The sequence below is a fragment of the Chiloscyllium plagiosum genome, chromosome 13 (genome assembly GCF_004010195.1).
Source record: "Chiloscyllium plagiosum isolate BGI_BamShark_2017 chromosome 13, ASM401019v2, whole genome shotgun sequence".
Classification (NCBI taxonomy): domain Eukaryota; kingdom Metazoa; phylum Chordata; class Chondrichthyes; order Orectolobiformes; family Hemiscylliidae; genus Chiloscyllium; species Chiloscyllium plagiosum.
In genome coordinates this window covers 48,082,926-48,106,280 of record NC_057722.1, presented here as the reverse complement: position 1 = coordinate 48,106,280, position 23,355 = coordinate 48,082,926, and the positions used below count along the sequence as shown (strand labels likewise).

At 41.0% G+C, this 23,355-nt stretch overlaps 1 protein-coding gene across 10 annotated transcripts in view; it reads left to right on the top strand.

Annotated features, from left to right (window-relative positions):
• Positions 1-2,744: 2,744 nt before the first annotated feature.
• The window catches only part of LOC122555980 (protein FAM131A-like), a 55,163-nt gene continuing 34,552 nt past the window's right edge, over positions 2,745-23,355 (top strand). Inside the window, exons 1-2 of one of the 10 annotated variants that reach the window (XM_043702319.1) lie at positions 2,745-2,767; positions 15,178-15,317. Coding sequence is in view for 2 of the 10 variants with exons in the window: in XM_043702312.1 (XP_043558247.1) it covers positions 10,711-10,807; positions 15,178-15,317 (237 nt within the window). In the remaining 8 variants the exon portion in view is untranslated. The other 9 variants (XM_043702315.1, XM_043702314.1, XM_043702312.1 and 6 more) reach the window with 9 other exon arrangements.

Genomic DNA, 23,355 nt, shown 5'->3' with positions numbered 1-23,355 from the left:
ACCTGACCCTCATGGATAACTTTATGCAGAAAATCTTCTTTGACCATAAGTCCATCAGGCAGCAGTGTAATGTCACTGATATCCTGTGGGAAAAGTAGATAGCAGATCTTGTAAGTTGATTCCCTGAGCAGACTGTCAAAGTCATTTGACAGAATGCCTCATTATCAGAACTTTTAAACAAACAGGAGATGTAACTTCATTGGTGGTGAGAAGGAACATTCCTGTCAGGTCCTTCCTGCTTGCCCGGTGTCTTATGCTCTCTCTCTCTCTTTCTGAACATTGATTGCAAGACAGCTGCAGTGGACAACAGACTGGCACCCAACTCTTTCTGGAACATACCTTTGCAAAACAGATCTGGAAAGTGGCTTTCATTGAGGTTCATTCTGAATGTCTTCAATACTGTGGTGTTCTGTGCTCTACTGATTTATCCCAGGGATCACACCAAGATAAACATCAATGGAATCCACAGAACCTTCAATATAGTGATAAATGCTCTTTGGTCTGCCTAAAACTTACACACTGAGAAATTGGAAACCATGTAAAGTCTCTCAGGCTGCATGGTTGACATGAAATTAATATTGTAAATTTAAACTGTAATTGTAAGTGTACTGATGCAGCTCAGGGTCCCACTTAGAAACTTGTTTTCCTTTGCACTTTATGCAAAGTCAAGAATTGTCACGTGATAGACTTTTATAAATTTTATGAATAAAGTGTGTTTTATACAAAAAAGACAGCTCACCACCGCCTTCTCCAGGACAACTAGGGATGGGCAATAAATACCAGCAACCTCCGTGTCCGGGAAAGATGATATTTTTAAAACAGCTCTGTCCAGACTGATGTAATAAAGCAATGCGAGGTTATTCACTTTGGAAGCAAAATCAAAAAGGCAGATTACTACCTGAATGGCTGTACATTGGGAGAAGGGAGTGTACAGCAGGACCTGGGTGTCCTTGTGCACCAGTCACTGAAGGTAAGCATGCAGGTACAGCAGGTGGTAAAGAAGGCTAATAGTATGTTGGCCTTCATTGCGAGAGGTTTTAAGTACAGGAGCAGGGATGTGTTGTTGCAGTTATACGTGACATTGGTGAGGCCACACCAAGAATATTGATTGTTGTTTTGTTTTCCTTTTCTGATGAAGGATGGTCTTGCTCTCAGGAGAGTGCAGTGGAGGTTTACCAGACTGATTCCAGGGATGGCGGGTCAGATGTATGAGGAGAAATTGACAGGTTAGGATTTTTTTTTGCTCGAGTTCAGACAAATGAGAGGGGATCTCATGGATTCTAACAGGACTAGGCAGAGTAGATGCAGGGAGGATGTTCCAGATGGTGGGTGTGTCTAGAACCAGGGGTCACTATCTGAGGATTCAGGGTAGACCATTTAGGGCAGAGATGAGGAGACATTTCTTTACCTAAAGAGGGTGAGCCTGTGGAATTCATCACCACAGGAAGTATTTGATGCCAAAACATTGAATGTAATCAAGAGGTGGCTAGATATAGCACTTGGGGCGAATGGGATCAAAGGTTATGGGGAAAAAACTGGATTAGGTTATCGAGTTGGAGGATGGGCCATGATCGTGATGAATGGTGGAATAGGCTCAAAGGGCAGAATAGCCTCCTCCTACTCCTATCTTTGATGTTTCTATGTTTCTAAATCCTGCAGTGATTGATTGCCTTAATTTTAAAACAACCGACATCTTGTGTTTTTTTTAAATTTGTGGTCGGAGAGTCATTAAGAGGAGCAGATGAAGTTTTCCGCTTTATCTTTCAACAATGTTTGTATTTTACATTTGAATTTACAATCCGGCCATAGCTTTTACTTCAAAATCAAATAATGTAAACGTTCACACTTATTAGGAGAAGAGTACATTGAAGATTTTATTTAAAACAAATATGAACCCCAAGCACAGGGGTACATCCTTTCACAAACGTCTTCAGCAATAAGGCCTCAATTCCATAGAGGGCACTACTGCTACATGATGTACTTGTAAACTGCACAGCTTTTCCCTGTGAACTTAGTGATTAACTTAACATCGAGAGAGCTTCAGTCCCAGTGTATTTAACGTAATCGGCTTCAAAGGGTGCTGCAAATTCTAGGCAGCAAAGATTGATTGATGGTGATAGTTTTGCGAGCTTCACTGTAAATCAATTAATATATAGATGGCATAACAGACGGAAGAAAAATAAATCAATTCTACGTCATAATGTGCAGTATTTAATGTTTTAAACACACGTTTGAAATGATGCTCAATTGTAAGCTAACTCTTGGATGGATTTGATTACATTATTTGTTGAATTATTAAAGTAAGAATAGTAGTGTCAATAGCCATAATCAATTAATTTTAAAAGGTTATAAATTACCTTGGAAAGCTTTTTTCTGGGTTTCAGAAGTTTAATGTCGACCTAGTGGCAATAAGCTTCAGATGTTCTTTCAGGTAATTTAAAGGTCGAGTGACATCTTTTGATATAGATTTAAAATCTATTTAAATGTTTTACGCAAGCAACATGCAATTAGTTAGTGATATATCAAGGCAAATAACACTCCACTTTCCAAAAAAAACCACTATTTGTGTTATAAATCACACTTGGATTATGTCAGCATACCAAAGTCAGACTTACGTCATTGCAATTCCATGTTTTTCGAGTATACCGTACACAGAATTCGTAGATGCACTGAGTATCCTCAGAAAGCCTAATACTGCACCTTCAAGCAAGGAAGAAATTCTTCTGTTTACAGAGCATAGACAGTTTCTTGAATCTTCAAATCTCAGGTACCACCTGTATGTAAAATGGTCGCAATGATCTGGATTTGTCTCCGAATTAATTTACAAATAAATTTGAACAGACAGTAAGGGGGCTAATGGGGGCAGCCGCAATGTGAAATAAATCAGGATGAGAGATGATATCTTCTGGTGTCCTTTAGTTGGCAGATGTGGTCATAATATGACCAATACCTGCCAGTTCTATAAAAGCCACACTATACCTCAGCCTCGTTACAGTCTTTAATGTCAAATGGAGTTTCCACAATCTCTCTATTACCGAAGAGGAGAGGCAGTGGCATTGTGGTAATGTCCTTGAGTTAGTAATTCAGAACCCCAGGTTAATGTCTCAGGGGTTTGAATCCCCTCATGACAGATCATCATTGTTGTTGATTCTTAACTGCCCTCTAGATTGCTTTGCCCCGCACCCTGTGAATTTATTTAAAACATTAGCTCTTACAACTCAAATTAATTTCCTCCAGTTTGTAAAAATACTTATTTAACATTTATAAGTAAATTTGTATATAGATTAATTTCCATGTAATATTTCATCATTTATCAGATTCAGTAACCTTACCAATGATAGTTTTGGAAGATTTTTCCTTGACTTGTCCATGATTTCTTTGGTAGCCGGGTGATGTAGTTTGATCTCTGTTCCCACCTATCCCTCACAATTCTTTCAAGATCATTGATTCTCTCTTGGCAGTCATTCCTGTGAATTTCAGAGTTACAATCAACTCTTTGAGCAATGATCAACAGCATGAAATGGGTGTACTGTACTGGATGTATATCGATGCAGTTAATTTGTTACACTGAAAAGTTTATTTTTGTCAGCTTTTGATACCTAGTATAAATTTCTATCTCATTAAAGCATGTGTTATTTAATTGTTTCTTGCGTGCCATTTACTGCCATTCGTCCAATAAAACATTTGATTTGTATACGTGGTGAGCATGGGTACAAGTGTATTTCAATGCGTGAACATATTAAATTTGCACAATATCAACATCTGATTGAATGATTTTAAAACCTGTTTGACAGCATAAATAAAACCACTGGAGCCAATAATAGAAAAGGATCAACTCAGCAGGAATTGCATCATCCCATAGTTACGATTGTATCACTGTCTGCACTGCTGTAGTATCTGACATTGTAGCACCAAACGCCACAAATTTAATGTATTTTTAAACCTCCTTATTGTTGTGTCATGTTATATTTTGTTTTTAAAAATTCTAAATATGATATCAACTAAATTCATATAAGTAATGCTGCCATAGGAAACATCAAAAACTGAACAGACTTTAGAAATTAAACTTAAGTTGAAACCAAAACCAGTGAACTGCACTTACTTGGTGAATGTGTTTACTGTTTACAATATTGTTGCGAGTGATGCACAAATGTGTTCCTCTGAGACAGGCAAGAAGTGGTAAGATAAAGGAACCTTGGATGACGAGAGCGGAGGAGCTTCTCGTCAAAAGAAAGAAGGCAGCTTACGTAAGGTGGAGGAAGCAAGGGTCTTGCTCAGCTCTAGAGGATTACAGGCAGCTGAGGAAGGAGCTCAAAAATGGTCTGAGGAGTGCCAGGAGGGGGCACAAAAAAGGCTTGGCAGGAAGGATTAGGGAGAATCCAAAGGCATTTTACGCGTATGTGAGGAATAAAAGAATGATCAAAGAAAGAGTAGGGCCGATCAGGGATAGCATAGGGAACTTGTGTATAGAATTTGAGGAAGTAGGGGAAGCCCTAAATGAGTTTTTACTTCTGTCTTTACTGAAGAAAAGGACCTTGTAGTGAATGAAACCATTGAGGAGCAGGTAGATAAAGATTGAGGAAGCTGATGTGTTGAAAATTTTGACAAACATTAAGATTGACAAGTCGCCAGGGCCAGACCAGATTTGTCCTCAGCTGCTTTGGGAAGTGAGAAATGTGATTGCTTCACCACTTGCGAAGATCTTTGCATCCTCGCCCTCCACCAGAGTCATACCTGAGGACTGAAGGGAGGCAAATGTAATACCTCTCTTCAAGAAAGGAAAAAGGGAAATCCCAGGCAATTACAGACCAGTCAGTCTCACGTCTGTCGTCTGCAAGGTGTTAGAAAGAATTCTGAGGGATAGGATTTATGACCATCTGGAAGAGCATGGCTTGATTAAAAGCAGTCAGCACAGCTTTGTGAGGGGCAGGTCATGCCTCACAAATCTTATTGAGTTCTTTGAGGATGTTACTAGACAGGTTGATGAGGGTCGAGCGGTGGATGTTGTGTATATGGACTTCAGTAAGGCATTTGATAAGGTTCCCCATGGTAGGCTCATTCAGGAGGTCAGGAGGAATGGGATACAGGGAAATTTAGCTGTCTGGATACAGAATTGGCTGGTCGACAGAAGACAGTGAGTGATAGTGGAAGGAAAATATTCTGCCTGGAAGTCAGTGGTGAGTGGTGTTCTACAGGGCTCTGTTCTTGGGCCTCTATTCTTTTTAATTTTTATTAATGACTTGGATGAGGAGATTTAAGGATGGGGTTAGCAAGTTTGCAGACGACACAAAGGTTGGAGGTGTCGTTGACAGTATTGAGGACTGTTGTAGGCTGCAGCGTGACATTGACAGGATGCAGAGATGGGCTGAGAGGTGGCAGATGAAGTTCAACCTGGATAAATGCGAAGTGATGCATTTTGGAAGGTCAAACTTGAGTACAGGATTAAAGAAAGGATTCTTGGCAGTGTGGAGGAACAGCAGGATCTTGGTGTGAAGGTACATAGATCCCTTAAAATTGCCACCCAGGTGGACAGGGTTGTTAAGAAAGCATATGGTGTTTTGTTTATTAACAGGGGGATTGAGTTTCATTAACAGGGGGATTGAGTTTAAGAGCCATGAGATCTTGTTGCAGCTCTATAAAACTTTGGTTAGACCGCACTTGAAATACTGTGTCCAGTTCTGGTTGCCCTATTATAGGAAAGATGTGGATGTTTTGGAGATAGTTCAGAGGAGGTTTACCAGGATGCTGCATGGAATGGAGGGCTTATCTTACGAAGAGAGGTTGACTGAGCTTGGACTTTTTTCATTGGAAAAAAGAAGGAAGAGAGGGGACCTAATTGAGGTGTACAAGATAATGAGAGGCATGGATAGAGTTGATAGCCAGAAACTTTTTCCCGGGGCAGAAATTGTTAACAGTTTAAAGCTGTTTGGTGGAAAGTATAGAGGGGATGTCAGAGGTGGGTTCTTTATGCAGAGAGTTGTGAGAGCATGGAATGTGTTGCCAGCAGCAGTTGTGGAAGTGAGATCATTGGGGATATTTAAGAGCCAGCTGGACATGCATGTGGTCACAGAAATTTGAGAGTTCATACATTAGGTTTACCTCACATGAGGATCAATGGTCGGCACAACATCGTGGGCTGAAGGGCCTGTTCTGTGCTGTACTGTTCTATGTTCTATATTAATTGAAAGCATTGTTTAAAAGCTCTTGACAATCCTGTTTAAATAAGAATTAATAGAAAGTTTGCAAAAATTATTGTAAATGGGCCCTAATTTAACAAACAAATTTTCAATTAGTGAATTGTTTCTTATTGGTTTACAGTTGGAAACTTTAGTCATGGGCTGTTTTTGAAAAACATTTATACCCCCTGTATATGGCATGAGGGTATCACCAGCTGGGTTGTACTCATCCCTAATCACCCAGAGGGCAGTTAAGAGTCAGCCACATTTCTGTAGGTCTGGAGTCACACATGTGCCAGACTGGGTAAGGATGGCAGTTTCCTTACCTAAACAGCATTTGTGATTCAGATAGGCTTTTTCCCCCAACAATGGTTCCATGATCATAATTAAATTCTATGCTTCCAGATTTTTGTGAATTGAAATTCCACCATCTGAGATTGGGATTTGAATGCAGGTCCCACGTATACTATGTGGGTTTCTGGATTAATAGTCTAATGATAATACCACGAGGCCATCACCTCTCTTATTTTTGCAGTCCATTAAAATATAGGCATTTTCACAACACAAATCCAACAATTAGAATCAAGATTTGGAGGTGCCGGTGTTGGACTGGGGTGCACAAAGTTAAAAATCACACAACACCAGGTCATAGTCCAACAGGTTTAATTGAAAGTACTAGCTTTCAGAGTGCTGCTCCACAACCACCTGGTGAAGGAGCAGTGCTCCGAAAGCTAGTGCTTCCAATTAAACCTCGTTGATTATAACCTGGTGTTGTATGATTTTTAAATTAGAATCAAACGGCGTTGATATTGAGTAATCATTTGTAAGTATGAAGTGGGTTTACCACTATACTTTTACTTGGACAATTGTTCTAAATTTTTGAAAGAATTGTTAGGGAATACACATCCGACTATCTCTGTTGGTTACATTAATGAGCAACCAATCAGCAGTGGGCGTTCCATGCCGGGTCAGTTTCTGACAGCATTTTATTTAGTATTAAAGTAAGGTGCAGTGGTATTTCTCAGATGGGCATTTAAGCCACTAAAGGAACTGATGTGCCTGGTCAGATGATGAAGAGATTATTTATTCAGTGTTGCAAATGAAGCGGCTGCCTGCTCAAGGAATTTAAATCAATAAAAAGCACTATATCTTCAATTTATTCAGTTTTCCATTTTGCTACAGATTATTCTGCATCCTTTTGCCATGTGTCAGTACAACACAAATAATGTATTTTCTCCATCTGCATGGTGGATTATGTATTCACTGAAAATGCAATGGATATTTAAGTGGGAGGGCTTTGGCATAACCATCTCCTTCCTAAATTCCGATGTTCATCCATTAGGAAGATCAAGAGATTTTTTTTGCCTGTGCTGAATTATCTCACCTTACCAGGACTGTGCCCCAGGTAAAGAAGGAGAAATACCAAAAACTTTCCATTTTGGAAAAGTGCCAGATGATAACTGATAAATGCAGAACTGTATTTGAAATTATTGTCTTAAGGAGAGGAGGGAAAAATCTAGCAGTGAAATGTGGTGGAAAATCAATTGTATTTGTTGATATGTGGTGCGTGTGTGGGTTACGGTATTCACATTAAAAAGAATATTACAATCAAGTGAAAACAACAAATGCTGGAGATCACAGCGGGTCAGACTGCATCCATGGAAAGAGCGCAAGCTAATGTTTTGAGTCTAGATGATTCTTCATCAAGTACAATTAAGTGCCCTAGATTTCCTCTCTCACATGCTTACAGAAACAAAACAATCTGGGTGGTAATTGAGGCAGCTCTGGCTTCTTGCCTGTTTTTGTTCATCTGAATTTTCTTTGTGTTCGAGACTCAGTATTTATTTGTTAGAAATGAAGGAAATAAATATGGTATTTCCTCACCATATGCTTCTTGGTAAAGGTGGGTGCAAGGGATGGCTGTGGGAAAGGGACACTTACGATTTAAAGTCCTTTTTCCTGTTGTAAACATCACTCTGGTTTAAAATCAGGTGTTTTTTTCCTTATTTTTGAAACTGGTGACATAGTCAACCTGCTTACCTTGCCATGAGGTGTGCTGTGCAGTTTCCACACCTGAGGCCAGTGCAGTAGCTCCTGTCCAAAATAAATAAATCCTCCTTCCCTAGAATCTAGGCTCAAATATGATGTGTACAGAAGTCAGTTCTCACTGAGGAGTTGTGGCAGAGAATAAATTGGATGCCTGACATTCATCAGCTGGTGCAGGAACTAGCAGAAACCCAATGGAGTAAAGCTAACCTTGTTTATTTTTTGGAATCCACATGACAGTAGATATGAGGCTGCAAAAAGGCAAAGCTCTAAGCTATTGTGATATCAAAAACAATGTGAATTATTATATTCTATTTGCAAGGTACAGTGCAGGTCCAGCATTGATTAGTCATCTCTGCTTGATGTGAGAGCAGACTTCTAGATGTTTAGACTGGTCACAATAGAGCAGTACAGAAATTGACATATTGACGATTTCTACAAGAGGTTAAAATAGTTCTTGTTTGTAATCCATCATCTTGGGGAATATGATGTTAATTGCATTCTGTATTTCATTGCACATGCAAATCCCTTCACAAGAGGTCAGAGCTAATTCCATTCTTGACAATGAAAACATGGGACTCTGACTTTTTGGAGGTGAATATTGGTCAAACTATTAATGTATTATTTTAAAATTCATTTTAAAGCTTTTTTTTTGAGACGGTAGAAGCATTAAGCTATGAATTAACACGATTAACGCAGTGGCCAAAGAAACTTCGTAAGAGCTTGTTAATGCAATCATACGGCTCAATGCTGACAATTATGTTTAAATACGGCTGGATTAATGATGAAAGAGCTTTCACTTTCAACACCACAAAAGTATTGGATAAACTCAAAAGGTCAGGCAGCATCTTTAAAGAGAGAGCGAAGTAGTTAATATTTCGAATATGACTTCTTCAGAGTGTTTATTTTTGTAGTGTCAGACTGTATTTGTGACATTCTGCTTCAGGCAATTTTACTGCTGGAACTAGGGTCGGTGATAAAAGAGCGCAGCTTGAATGCATGCTTGAGGTTCTGCTAAACTAGAATATTAAGAAGAAACATCTTAACACGACAAAAGAGTGAATAGTAATGTTGCAAAAATCTAGGAAGTCCTGGCCACTTCTCGGATGCCACTTTTTCGCTGGGCTTAAAGCGCTCACATCAGAGACTCCTCTAACTAAAGTGAACCCCTTGGATTCAGTATCCTGGGGTGAAAGGTTTCTGCTGTTATTACACGCGGTGAGCCTCAAATCGAGGTTAAGGTTCCACCGCACCTTAAGGAAGTGTTCTATATTCCACAAATCCCACCAGGAGGCGTTCGAGCACAAAAACGCTGCTTATTTTGAAACTGCAATGTAATGAAGTTGAATAGTTTTTTTTGTCAGCTGTGCTGTGTAAGATAGTCATGGTCATTCAGATTTCTGTTGATTGAATCTGTGCCTGACAGTGGCTGGATTTGGTGCAAGCCTAAGAGAGCAGTGATAAATAGCAGCACGGTGGCTCAGTGGGCAACACTGCAGCCTCACAGTGACCCAGGTTCGATTCCAACCTCTGCTGCCTGTCTGTATGGGAGTTTGTACAGGTTTCCATCCACAGTCCAAAGATGTGCAGGTTAGGTGGATTGGCCATGTTAAATTGTCCATAGTGTCCAGGGATGTGCAGGCTAGCTAGATTAGCCATAGGAAATGTAGGGTGACAGGGATGGGTCTGGGTGAGATGCTCTTCGGAGGGTCGGTGTAGACTTGTTGGGCCGACTGGCCTGCTTACACATATAGGAATTCTACAAAATACATTGTAAATAACAGGACCCAGGGTGACCACTGGGGCTGTATGTCTCCAACAGACAAGGCAACTGGCTTTTCCAGGGCAAAAGTGAGGACTGCAGATCAGAGTATAGATTAGAATGGTGCTGGAAAAGCACAGCAGGTGAAGCAGCTTCCGAGGAGCAGGAGAATCGACGTTTCGGGCAAAAGCCCTTCATCTGGCTTTTTCAATCGATGGCAGTAATTCAACTCCACACTGCATTAAAGTGCAGCGCCCCTTCCCACATACACTCGGACGGGGAAAAGGTCTATATAATAGTTGGAGGGGGGGGAGGTTTCTGAGCCCCTCAGCATATCGAATCTTAAACAAAACCGTGCAGGCTGAAATGTCAGAGTTGGATGAGTCCTTGCCGATGGGCTCGCTGTGTAGTTTCAGCAGGCTGCCGATAGGGGCTGACTGTCTGTCAGTCGCTGCTTTGTCCAATCCCAGCACTGTGCAGAAGGAGAGAGCTCCCCAGCACCACCGCCCATGAAAGATCACACTGACAGCCTCGGCTGATTCAAGAGTTCGCCGCACCGCTACGTAAAGTGGCGTTTGGTACGTGTCGGGCCGATTGTACAAGAGCCAGAACAGACCCAACAGGAGGCGATTGAACCCTCCGTTCATTGCCACGCTTTCAGACCCCGACGCTGCGCATTCATTGCCGGGAAAGCGTTGTGTTCTGATCCAGCGAGTTTCAATTTCCATGAGGTACTGTGGAAATGTTTCCAGTCTGGAACAAGGGTTAATTTTTCACCTAAAAGCGCCGATTATGGGGTGTATAGGCTCCAAAACAACTATTGGTAAGCTTTGCTTTCTTATTGTGGCCAAGAGCAGGGTGTACCCCTGATGCAGTAAATCATGAGCAAAGGGCTGTAGGCAGCTGCTCCTCGGTTGGGGAAGAGCAGCCGAGCTGGGTCCTGGCTGCAGTCTAGGGTTAAGCGGATCGCTCTGCACGGTTAATGTTCACTAACACGATTGGACATGAGGCTGGCTTCTAGAAGCAGTATGTTGTTTGGTGTACATCTTGTTAAACAACCGCACACCGTGAACTGCATGAACCCGCGCATTTTAAGTGGACACTCTAAGTCTGGCTTTGCACGGAATCAATTGGCACGCAAGCCAAATTTCCATTAGCAGGGAACCTTCCCCATTCTCTCAGCGCCTGCGAGTTATTCCTTGCTCTCCTGCAACACTGGCGATGGGGTCAGAGTTGCTTTAATTTTAATAAGCACCTCTGAAACAATTTGTCTCAAATCAACCGTTTGCAATCTTCCATTTCTCAGCAACTGCTTGACCTGAGTCGGCGGTAGCAATGTTCAAATCCGTGAGCGCCCATATTTCAGCATCAGACTGACCACATGGACAGCGAGGGCAAGGCTGTCTTTGACTTTGTTTACCGAAGCTGGGGCTGAAGAAGCGGCGGGATGTATATCGTCTGAAATACTTCGGCACAAATCCGAGATTGAGAGTCTGGAAACACGCTGGTGAAAATGAACGAGAGAAAGGGAGCAGGCTCTGCCAACGGAACGGAGTGAAGCCCGTCTCATTTAAATGTTTAAATATCCCTTGCAGTTTCAAAGAAGCATGTCACATTACAGGGTGAGATCATCTTACCCGATCAAGTGTACTTCACATCCCAGCAGTGTTTACACTTGCTTTCTCAAGAAAGGTGCGAGCTAGTAGTAAGATTGTCTGTCTGCGTGCACGACGCTGTGCAATATTGTGATCTGAAGTCAACCCTGGCGCCTGCGGCTAATTTGAGAGGCCTTGAGGAAATTAGGTGCGGCGGACAAATGAAGTTTATCGAACCATTGGTTCCCGGGACTGAACTAGGAATAGCAGGCCAGCCAACCGTGGAGAGAATTGGCGACGGCTACAGCCAGCGACATGTTTCCTTTGGGCGTGGCACATCTTGAAGCGGCTTCCCATCTTCCATGGCCGGCACATCTCACAGTGCCCATCCCCTCTCCCACACACACACAGCCGTACACAGAGCCGCTGATTGGAGAATGATCCAACACAGGCCCGCATCTCTCAGCTTGGCCCAAGCTGACGTTCCTACAAAGGCTAGGCGGAGAATCCCAACGGCGTGGAAGCAGGCCCTTCGGCCCATTGAGTCCAGAACGACCCTCTGAAGAACATCTCATCCAGAAACCCCCTCCCCCGAGCAAACTCCGCACAGTCACCCAAGGCTGGGATTGAACCTGGGTGCCTAGCACTGAGAGGCAGTTTAGCTAACCATGAGCTACCCAGATGTGGAGCCAAACAAATCCAAATCAATGAAGCCTTGATCAACACATGATAATATATTCTGCCATCGGGAGATGTCTTCACACTAGCTCCGAGTTGTCCAGACTCCTCTTCCTGGCTTGTTCCATTGCTATTACTAGAATAAATGGCGTTTCTATTTTGTTTTCTTAAAATGATGTTTCTCACGCATTTAGACCAAGTTAGCACAATTTTGATGCAGCTATGTGAAAACAATCTAGATTTTTCATCGCCCAGCCTGTGAGATGTTTGCTGTGGGTTACTAGCACAGATTAGGCAGTAAATCGCTGAGCTTCAAGTGTTGTAGATTTTCCTCACGTTCTGTACGGATAATTCCGGTTTAATCTCAGAATACTGCGGGCAGTAAGAAGCGGCCATTTTCTCTCCAGGGAGCGTTAAGAATTGACAACCATAAAGAGTACGGTTGCCATGAAAACTGCTCACACATAGTTACACCGGAGGCACTCGATCGCCCTTTGTTAGATGGATAAGATCCTGAGGGAATAACTTTAGATGCGTCGCTTCGTGTTTGTGTGTGTGTGTGGGGGGTTTCTCTTTTGTCTAATTCTGAGAATTGCAGGTTTATTAAGATTGCAGCCAGGAGACGTTGTTATTAAAGTTCCTACTTTTAATGAAAAGATGTCACCTATGGAACTGCAATCATTTCATTGATAAGATTGAAGAGCCTTCAGACAGCCCAGCGGTGCCGAAAGGACAGCAAATGCTTGACTTTTCCAGATCAACTCATATTCAGTGATCGGAACAAAGCTGTGTGTGTGTGGAAGTGGGTGTGTGCAGGTTAATTTTTCTTGCATCGGTAAATGCCCACGTATAGCGGTTATATTCATAGCTTCTCTGTGTTTTCCCGCCTCCTTTTTGTGTATGAATAAACCTCAGTTGGTCTTACAGCTGCATGGGCTGAAATGGAAATGCTCGCCTTGTGGAGTCGCCTGCTCGCTTACCACTCTCACCTGAACTTCCATCTGCGTGCAGCCAGTGTGTGTAGTCTTGAGGTCTGGGGAGGCAGGCTGTATCATACAGGCCTTTGAGGGACTATGCCACTGACTTCGGAAAGTGGAAGAATACTTGTTGGTCTGCTTGTATAATTGCGTTGTTGTAGTGACAGATTACAGGAAAGATTTGCTGAAATGACGTGATTGTAAAGGAAAGGATGGTAATAACGCGGAAATATTTGCACGTTGTTAATCAGTAAAAGGAAGAACGGTAGAACATGGTATTATCCAATGCCGAACTTCACCCAAATGTGCTTTTTCTGTTTAACTTTCTGGGGATACGCTTTAACTAGATACAAAGCGTATCTCGGACTAGTAGCCAGATAGAAGGACGATGTCCTGTTTGCGCTATTAACCAGTTAGGAGTCTTTCAGAAATAAGAAAAGTTCAAGCATGGGATAAAGCAGTGGATCATTCTGAAATTCTCCCATTTTGGCATTTAGTTGTATCGGAGCAGTTGCATTATATGTCTCTGTTGACACATCAGCCATTCTGACAGAAGAAGCTTCTTCAGAACATCTGTTTCAAAGTTGTTTTTCACTAAATCCCTTCAGTGTGGGTTGGCCCTACTTTCCAGATCTACTTTGAGAAAATGTGCTGCCTGTAAATCGCGCAGATAAAGAACGGGCGGTTACTTCCACTGACAAGTAACAAAACGGAGAAAATTCATTTCAATCGATTTGTCTTTCCCAGTGTAATTATGGTGTTGGCATAATCTTTTATTGTAATCGCTCAGGTCAGTCTATTCAATGACAAACATGGGCCTGTTTGTGTTTGACTTATAGAGTATGTTATTTCTATACGGACTGTAATCTGGATCGGCGTGGATTTTTACAAGCGCAAGGTGGTAAAGTGCAGCTGTGCAGAAATTATCTTCATTACGGACAATGCTCCCTCCACATCTTTCACTGACACATTTCTAATTAGAAATGGCGGGGTATGGTGATGGGAGCTGACAAACAATCGATATCTGATTTCTACTTTTACACAGGTTAGAAAAAAAAACACTTCGGAGGTGCTCCGTTTTAGCGACAGCCTGATTTGTTTAGGTTTGCAAAGTTATAAACATACATCTAATAACAAAGACAGTGTTTATTCGACCATGTTAATTGTCTCACATGATTAGATGAGCAGGAGCAATGCAGTTATTCTTGCTATTTTAGAAACAGGAAAAACAAACCTCAGGCCAGAGGTGTGTTGGGGGAGAGCTGACGGCCCGTGATTAATTATTAAACATTACCTGCGTAACTCCAGCCATGTCAATGTGCTCAAAGTGTTGTTTCCAGCCCATTGTGTGGACCCGATGGAAATTTCAATGAGACGTTACTCTGAGTATCCAGAGCCTGCGTGTTGAGATTGCTTGCTGTGCACCTTGCTTCCTTTATACACTGCCTGTGTGGCAGTTGCAAATAAAATTGCAAATCGATTGGTTTCCTTGGCAACCTGCATTGCCGTGTTCCAGTATTGTGCTAATCTGCCCTGAATCTCAGCACGCTATTGTGTTTTGGAGAGAGCAAGTCAGCAGGGCTGTTTAGACCGGCGCACATAAGGCAAAAGAAGATGCTGCGATAGCTACCACTGTTTTACAAACACATTGATTCAAATACATCGAATTAATTTGCAAGATACAGGGACTGGAACAACAAGGCAGTGCTCCTTTCTTAAGTTTGTTTTGAAAACACGTATGTATTTAATCTGTTAAAACTTCGAATTTGGAACTTGCTTGGTATTATGGCATGTGGCTTTAATGTTATGTCAAATTCGGAAGATTCGGGGACCCCCCACCCCCCCCACCACCCCGAAACAACTAGTTGTACATTTCACCTTTGCTAAACACCGATTTTCTCAGTATCCTGGATGAATGTAGTGTTGCATTCTGTCTTCCACAGTGGCAGTTGATACTACCTTACGTGTGGAGTGGAAGGAAGTGAAGTCAGCGGCAGCTCTCTTGCCATTGGGAAACACTACGACCTCTCTAGTACGAAGGCTAGCACACCAGACATCAATAGAGAGCCCGGAAACTGCTGAGGTGCTGCTTTTTTTTCTTTTGGGGTGTACAGTTCTAGAGCAAAAGAAGTAACAATAAAGCCATGATTGCAATACAGCGGTACAGATTTTACATTTTTGCCTGACAAATCATAATTTCTCTATAGTCTCTATTGTGGAGGAACCTGAGGAATCAGATGCTTAAATTATTTGAAAAGTTTTTGGAAAGCTTGATTTAAATGTTAAAAATCTAAATAATTGACATCAATCTTTAACTAAAAGAGATTTCCTTTTGAAGTATTTTCTAGTTTGACTTTTCTGTTAGGATGCATGGACTGGCAGTTGAACGACAAAATGGATGGTCGTGGATTCTAGTTTTGGAATGGAAGACAATCTTTTCAGAATTTTCTATTTATTAATTTAAAGGCATCTCTTTGGATATCAGCAGCCAATCATTATGAGCGTATTTTGAAATACTGAGCCAGTCTGACTAAACTTTCACTTTGTATAGTGAAAAATCTACACACTGTGTCAAACACAATAATATGTAAAAAGCTTGGCAGCAGGGTTTCTCATACAGTTTTACTAGTTGGTTCAGATTATGGCTAATTGAATAACTGGAGATAAATGAACATACTTATCACAATGTTACTAATAAACCTAATTTTCTAACACTAATATACACATAGTTTGTGAGTTTTATCCATTTTAAAAAATTCTGAATGTTGCTGTTCTAGAGGTGTCTAATTTTGAGTTTCATAATTGTTCTATGATCTCAATATTTAGATCTAAAAATGCAAATTCATGTGACTAACATCTAACAGATGCGCTGATAATAATCAACATAATAACCGATTATGCAAACTCCCAACATCTCACTCATATGTTCCATTAAGGCTAATTCTTGTTGCCATCCTGTACCTCAGCATTGTTTTTTGTTGAATCAATGTATAATTGATCTTATCCTAAGAGAGCAAGCCCAGAACATTTTGATTTTTTTTGTTTTTCTGTGTAACCCATTATTTACTGTGACACTTCTTTTGTGAATAGAAAAACCTTCCTGTGTCCTTAGAACTTCAGAGAGCACCTCAGCTAACTTCGGTAATTATTTCAGTTCTAGGTAGCTGTTCTTAATATAGTTTCTATTTATCTTTCCATTTTATAAGTCCAATAGATATCTATAAAGAAGAGACAATTTTCAGCAGGGATTCTTGATTCCTTTGGTAACATACTGATTTGAAGTTACTCTTCATTCTCTCTTAATGCAGTTAAGAGAGAATGCCTAAAATGAATTTTTTTTTATGAGTACATTCTCCACAATTCTTGAAATTCCCAACAAAATCAAGAATTTTGTGTCTGTGTTGATTGAAGAATACCTTGAAAAGGGAGCACGTTCTCATTTTTGGGTTTCATCGTTGGCAGACAAGGCAATTCGAGGCACCACCGAACCAATCATAACAATGGCTCAGAAATTGTAGTGGCAAGTGGACAAATGGCACCTGTTTTAATGTGCTTGAGGCCTTAAGGCATAGGAGCAAAAGCAGGCCATTCAATCCATTGAGTTTGTTCTGCCTTTCAATTGATATTTTGGTTGATCTGATAATCTTCAACCCACTTTCTTGTAATATCGCCATATTCCCGATTTTATTTGACTGATGAAATATCTGTTTTCCTCAGTCTTGAATATTCTTTATGATCCAGCTTTGACAGCTCTTTGTGGCAAAGGATTCTACAGATTCACTGTCCTCTGAGAGAATAAATTTCTCCTCACTTCCATCTTAAATTTGCAACCCCTACTTAATAATATTTTGCAGGGCTGGTTGCTGCAAGTGCAGGATGGCAATAGTATAGTGTCTGGGATCCAGGAAAGGAAATTTATTTCCATAATCAACAAGATTGAAGGATTATGAAATTAACAGCATAAGGTCTGAACAAGAAAGTGTGAGAATGGTAAATTCAAAGGTACATGGAGAAAAACAAGTGATTGAATTAAAAGAGAACAGAAGAGGCAGAAATCTTTTTTTTAAAGAATTAATAATAAAAATTTTAGCAACAATTAAAACCAGAAAGCAAAAGACTCTGCATATGTAATAGTTCATTTTCAGTACTCGAAGAGTTGATCTGCAGGAATTAACATGCATCGCATTATTAAACTTGTACTTGAAATAAACTTGGCATAAAAATTAAAGGAATTCCATAATATTCAATGCATTTGATTGGAGACTTGGCAGGGTGATGATTTTTCTTGTGAAACAAAAGGCACAGCCAGGATAGCTGTGCCATTTGAACCTCAAATACGGAGAGCACAATAACTTTGCAGTTAAAGTTGCTATTCTTGACTTATTGTATTTTAGCCCCTCTTCATAAAGCTACTTGAACTCTGGGTCAAAATGTGACAATTATCAACTTCCTACACCAACTTCAGTGGCTGCATTCAACAAAATTGTTGATTTTTATGCAAAGATAACTTGAGTTAATGTTCTTTTTCACTCTTTGCCAATAAATTTGTGGACTGAATTGACTTCCCATTATAGAATTAGACTAAGTGTCATTCCATTGTGATTATAAAATGAGTTGGAAATACGTTCCATTGGTTTATCTCCCCAAGAAGTGATGGTGAGAAATGAACCCCCCCTTAGAGTCGTTTCCTCTATCTAATGAGCTTTTTTTGTTTAGTTAGAATCAATTGAGCTGAATGAAGAAGTGTTTCTTCTTACAATAGTAATATATTTAATTTCTTTATTGTATTTCATGACCAGTTAGCAAACTTTAACATTAGAGACAATAAGGAATGGTGGGAAAGTGGAAATACTTAACTTTTTTTAATTAACAATTTCTAATAAGGCACAGCAAATAAAAGATGATAAAGGCAATGAGCTGGAAACCTACATAGCAGTAATGTTTTAGTACTTATTGTTTTACATTTTAAAATTTTATTCATGCAATAATACATAACATCATTGGTGTAACTTTGCAGAGTGTGAGGTGATGAGTTTAAAATTGCTCAAGGCATACAAATTCCTTGGAAATGACAGAACTGTAAGAAAGGGTGAATATCTCATATTTCAGCTGGCCATATTAAAAAGACACAATCTAACAAAGAAAATCACGGAACCTTTCTCATTGTATTGGACCGTGATATTAACATATCTGCATTACGTGGTTCCTATAAAAATCTATCTGAGATTTAGAAATATCTTGAAAGCCTAGGGGAGTTGGGACTCATGTGGAAAACAGATCCTTTGGGACTGAAAAGATGATTCTTGCAAATGAGCTGCAGAATAAACAAGCACAGAATGTGTTTAAATGTTGGTGGATTGCATGCAGATGTTAGATTGCAGCACCTTTTAGATTTTTAAAAATAAATTTGTTATCTCTGTAAAATTCAGCTATATTAGAACCGATTATCACGAGTGTCTACAGAAAGGAATACATTTTGAATGCATCGCTTTTAATATTCTAAGTGCAGCTTTGATTTAGAAAATCTATAAATTGGATCTATTTTTATATGTAGTCAAGAAATTACTTGTTAGATAACTTGGGGAACAATAATGAAGAAATAAAAATTAAACAGCAATGGAAAAAGTGATGAATGCATCATCCAGCTAGCTCAGTAATTTACTATTAAGATATTTCCTCCTCGGAAGTCTGATCACTGTATGCTTATGATTCGACGGGTCTGGTCCCTTGCACAGATGTTGAACTGAAACACTGGACATTTGTAGGCTGCTTGATCATGATTATTAGGGTTGAAATCAGATAAGTTCCATCCCCCCCCCACCTAATATACTAGTGTACCATTTCCATAAATAGTCACCGAATACCTTTATTTTAACACATCGTTCTTATCTCTGGTCCGAATCAGGAACAAGAAGTTCTGATTTAGGGTTGCACCAGTTGTCTCTAGCTAAGATCAACTAATTTAGCAGACTAAGATCTGTATTATTCAGTTTCATACTGGATAGTACATTTACCCATTGGTTTTGTACTGAGCTGACAAGATTGTAGCATTTTTTCTATGCAGTAGAAGAACTGTTCTGCTATTCATTGCTTAGCCAGTGGGTGGCTCCTTAAACAACAATTTGTGGAGCATAGCAACTGCAATACATTTTACAATAATGCTGGATTATGTCTTATAACATTAGGATTTAGACAAGGTGCTTTTCAAATAGTGTTCGTCTCCTCCCTTTCAGTTTTACATTTCAAACAAGAAGCCAGGGCTAATAAGTAGATGCAATTCACAATTAGATGTCTGACTGGTAAGACCAGAAGACAAGAAAATATAGGAGCAGATTTAGGCCATTTGACCCATAGAGTCTGCTCCATCATTTGATCATGGCTGATATGTTTCTCAATCCCATTCTCCCATCTTTTCCCCCTTCCCACTACCTTAAAACCCCTTACTATTCAAGAGCCTATCTACCTCTGACTTAAATACACTCCATGAGTCGGGCTCCACAGCTTTCTATGGCAATGAGTTTCACAGATTAGCTACCCTCTGGCTGAAGAGGTTTCTCCTCATCTCAGTTCTAAAGAGTCTCCCTTCACTCTGAGGCTATGCCCTCGAGTGATAGTCTCTCCTACTATTGGAAACACCTTCTTCACATTCATTCTAACCAGGGACCTCAGTGTTCCATAAGTTTCACTGAGATTCTTCCTCATTCTTCTAAACTCCATTGAGTACTGTCCTAGAGTCCTGAACTGCTCCTCATATGACAAGCTCTTCATCCCTGGGATCATTCTTGTAAACCTCTCCTGAACTCCCTCCAAGGCCAGCTCATCCTTCCTTAGATACAGGACCCAAAACTGCTCGCAGTATTCTAAATGTCATCTGACTAGAGCCTTACACAGCCTCAGCAGTGCATTCTAGTCCTCACAAAATGAATGTTAACATTCATTTGCCTTCCTAACTGCCACCTGAACTCGTATTCTAAATCTTAAGGCAATCTTGAACTAGGACTTCTAATGCTTCAGATTTCTGAAGCCTTTCCTTGGTTAGAAAATAGACTATGCCTCTATTCTTCCTACCAAATTGCATAACCCGACACTTTCCCATATCTTCCATTTCTTTGCCATCTCCAAGTCTGTCCAAGTCCTCCTGCAGCCTCCCCACTTCCAAAACACAACCTGTCCCTCCCCTATCTTTGTGTCATCTGCAAACTCATCAGTGAGGCTCTCAGTTTCTTTGATCAGATCATTAGTCTTTATCATGAACGGTCCTAACACTGATCACTGTGAACTCCATGAGCCACCAACAGCCATCCTGACAAAGACCCCTTTATTTTAGATCAGAGTGGTGCTGGAAAAGCACAGCAAGTCAGGCAGCATCCGAGGAGCAGGAAAATGGATGTTTTTGGCAAAAGCCCTTCATCAGGAATAGACTGTATTCCATTAGGAATACTCTATTCCTGATGAAGGACTTTTGCCCGATATGTCGATTTTCCTGCTTCTCGGATGCTGCCTGACCTACTGTGCTTTTCCAGCACCACACTGATCGAAACTCTGGTTTTCAGTATCTGCAGCCCTCACCTTTGCCTCGTTGATTTCAACCTTACTGCGAATCCTCTTGCAAGGATGCCTCTATTCCTGATGAAGGGTTTTTGCCCGAAACGTCGATTCTCCTGCTCCTCAGATGCTGCCTGACCTGCTGTGCTTTTCCAGCACCACTCCGATCTAAACTCTGGTTTCCAGCATCTGCAGTCATCACTTTCGACTAAAGACCCTTTATCCCCACTATTTGCCTTTTGCCAGGCAGCCAATCCTCTATCCATGCCAGTACCTTGCTCCTAACACCATGGGCCCTTTTCTTATTTAGCAGCCTCCTGTGTGGCACCTTGCCAAAAGCCATCTAGAAATCCAAATAGAGACATAGAGATGTACAGCATGGAAACAGACCCTTCGGTCCAACCTGTCCATGCCGACCAGATATCCCAACCCAATCTAGTCCCACCTGCCAGCACCCAGCCCATATCCCTCCAAACCCTTCCTATTCATATACCCAACCAGATGCCTTTTAAATGTTGCAATTGTACCAGCCTCCACTACTTCCTCTGGCAGCTCATTCCATACATGTACCATCCTCTGTGTGAAATAGTTTCCCCTCAGGTCTCTTTTATATCTTTCCTCACTCACCCTAAACCTACACCCTCTCGTTCTGGACTCCCCCACCCCTCGGGAAGTGACTTTGTCTATTTATTCTATCTATGCCCCTCATGTTTTTATCAACCTCTGTAAGGTAACCCCTCAGCCTCCGATGCTCCAGGGAAAACAGCCACACCCTATTCAACCTCTCCCTATAGCTCAAATCCTCCAACCCTGGCAACCTCCTTGTAAATCTTTTCTGAACCCTTTCAACTTTCACAACATCCTTCCAATAGGAAGGAGACCAGAATTGCACACAGTATTCCAAAAGTGGCCTAACCAATGTCTTGTACAGCCACAATATGACCTCCCGACTCCTGTACTCAATACTCTGACCATAAAGGAAAGCATACCAAATGCCTTCTTCACTATCCTATGTATCTGCAATTCCACTTTCAAGGAGCTATGAACCTGTACCCCAAGGTCTCTTTGTTCAGCGACACTCCCTAGGACCTTGGTGTATAAGTCTTGCTATGATTTGCTTTCCCAAAATGCAGCACCTCACTTTTATCTAAATTAAACTCCATCTGCTACTTCTCAGCCCATTGGTCCATCTGATCAAGATCTCATTGTAATCTGAGGTATTACTGTCCACTACACCTCCAATTTTGGTGTCACCTGGAAACTTACTGACTTCCAAAGCATTTATATAAATGATGAAAAATAGTGGACTCAGCACGGATCCTTGTGGCACCCCACTGGTCACAGGCCTCCAGTCTGAAACCCTCTCTGTTCTACCTTTGAGCCAGTTTTGTATCCAAGTGGCTAGTTCTCACTGTATTCCATGAGATCTAACCTTGCTTACCAGTCTCCCATAGGGAACCTTGTCAAACGCCTTACTAACGTCCATATAGATCACGTCCACAGTTCTGCCATCATCAATCCTCTTTGTTACTTTTTCAAAAAACTAAATCAAGTTTGTGAAACATGATTTCCCATGCACAAAGCCATGTTCACTCTCCCTTATTGGTCTTGCCTTTCCAAATACATGTGCATCCTGTCCCTCAGGATTCCCTCCAACAACTTGCCCACTACTGTCATCAGGCTCACTGGTCTATAGTTCCCTGGCTTGTCTTTCTTAAACAGTGGCACCATGTTAGCCAACCTCCAGTGTTCCGGCACCTCATCTGTGACTATCAATGATACAAATATCTCAACAAGGGGCCCAGCAATCACTTCCCTAGCTTCCCACAGAATTCTAGGGTACACTTGATCAGGTCCTGGGGATTTATCCACTTTTATGCATTTCAAACACTTACTCCTCTGTAATATGAACATTTTTCAAAATGTCACCATCTATTTCCTCAAATTCTATATCTTCCATGTCCTTTTCTACAGTAAACACTGATGCAAAATACTCGTTTAGTATCTCCCCCATCTCCTGTGGCTCTACACAAAGGCCACCTTGCTGATCTTTGAAGGGCCCTATTCTCTCCCTAGTGACCCTTGTGTCCTTAATGGATTTGTAAAAACACTTTGGATTCTCTTTAACTCTATTTGCCAAAGCTATCTCATGTCCCCTTTTTGCCCTGCTAATTTCCCTCTTAAGTATACTCCTACTGCTTTTATACTGTTCTAAGGATTAATTTAGAGTCATAGAGTCATAGAGATGTACAGCATGGAAACAGACATAGAACTAAAACATAGAACATTACAGCGCAGTACAGGCTCTTCGGCCCTCGATGTGCGCCCCCTGTCATACTAATCTGAAGTCTATCCCACCTACACTATTCCATGTATGTCCATATGCTTATCGAATGACGACTTAAATGCATGTAAACTTGGCGAATCTACTGCCGTTGCAAACAAAGCATTCCATATCCTTACTACTCTCTAAGCCACCCTTCTACGCCCTCATCCAGGTCATTTATAAAAATGACGAACAGCAGTGGACCCATCACCGACCCTTGCGGTACGCCGTTAGTAACTGGACACCAAGA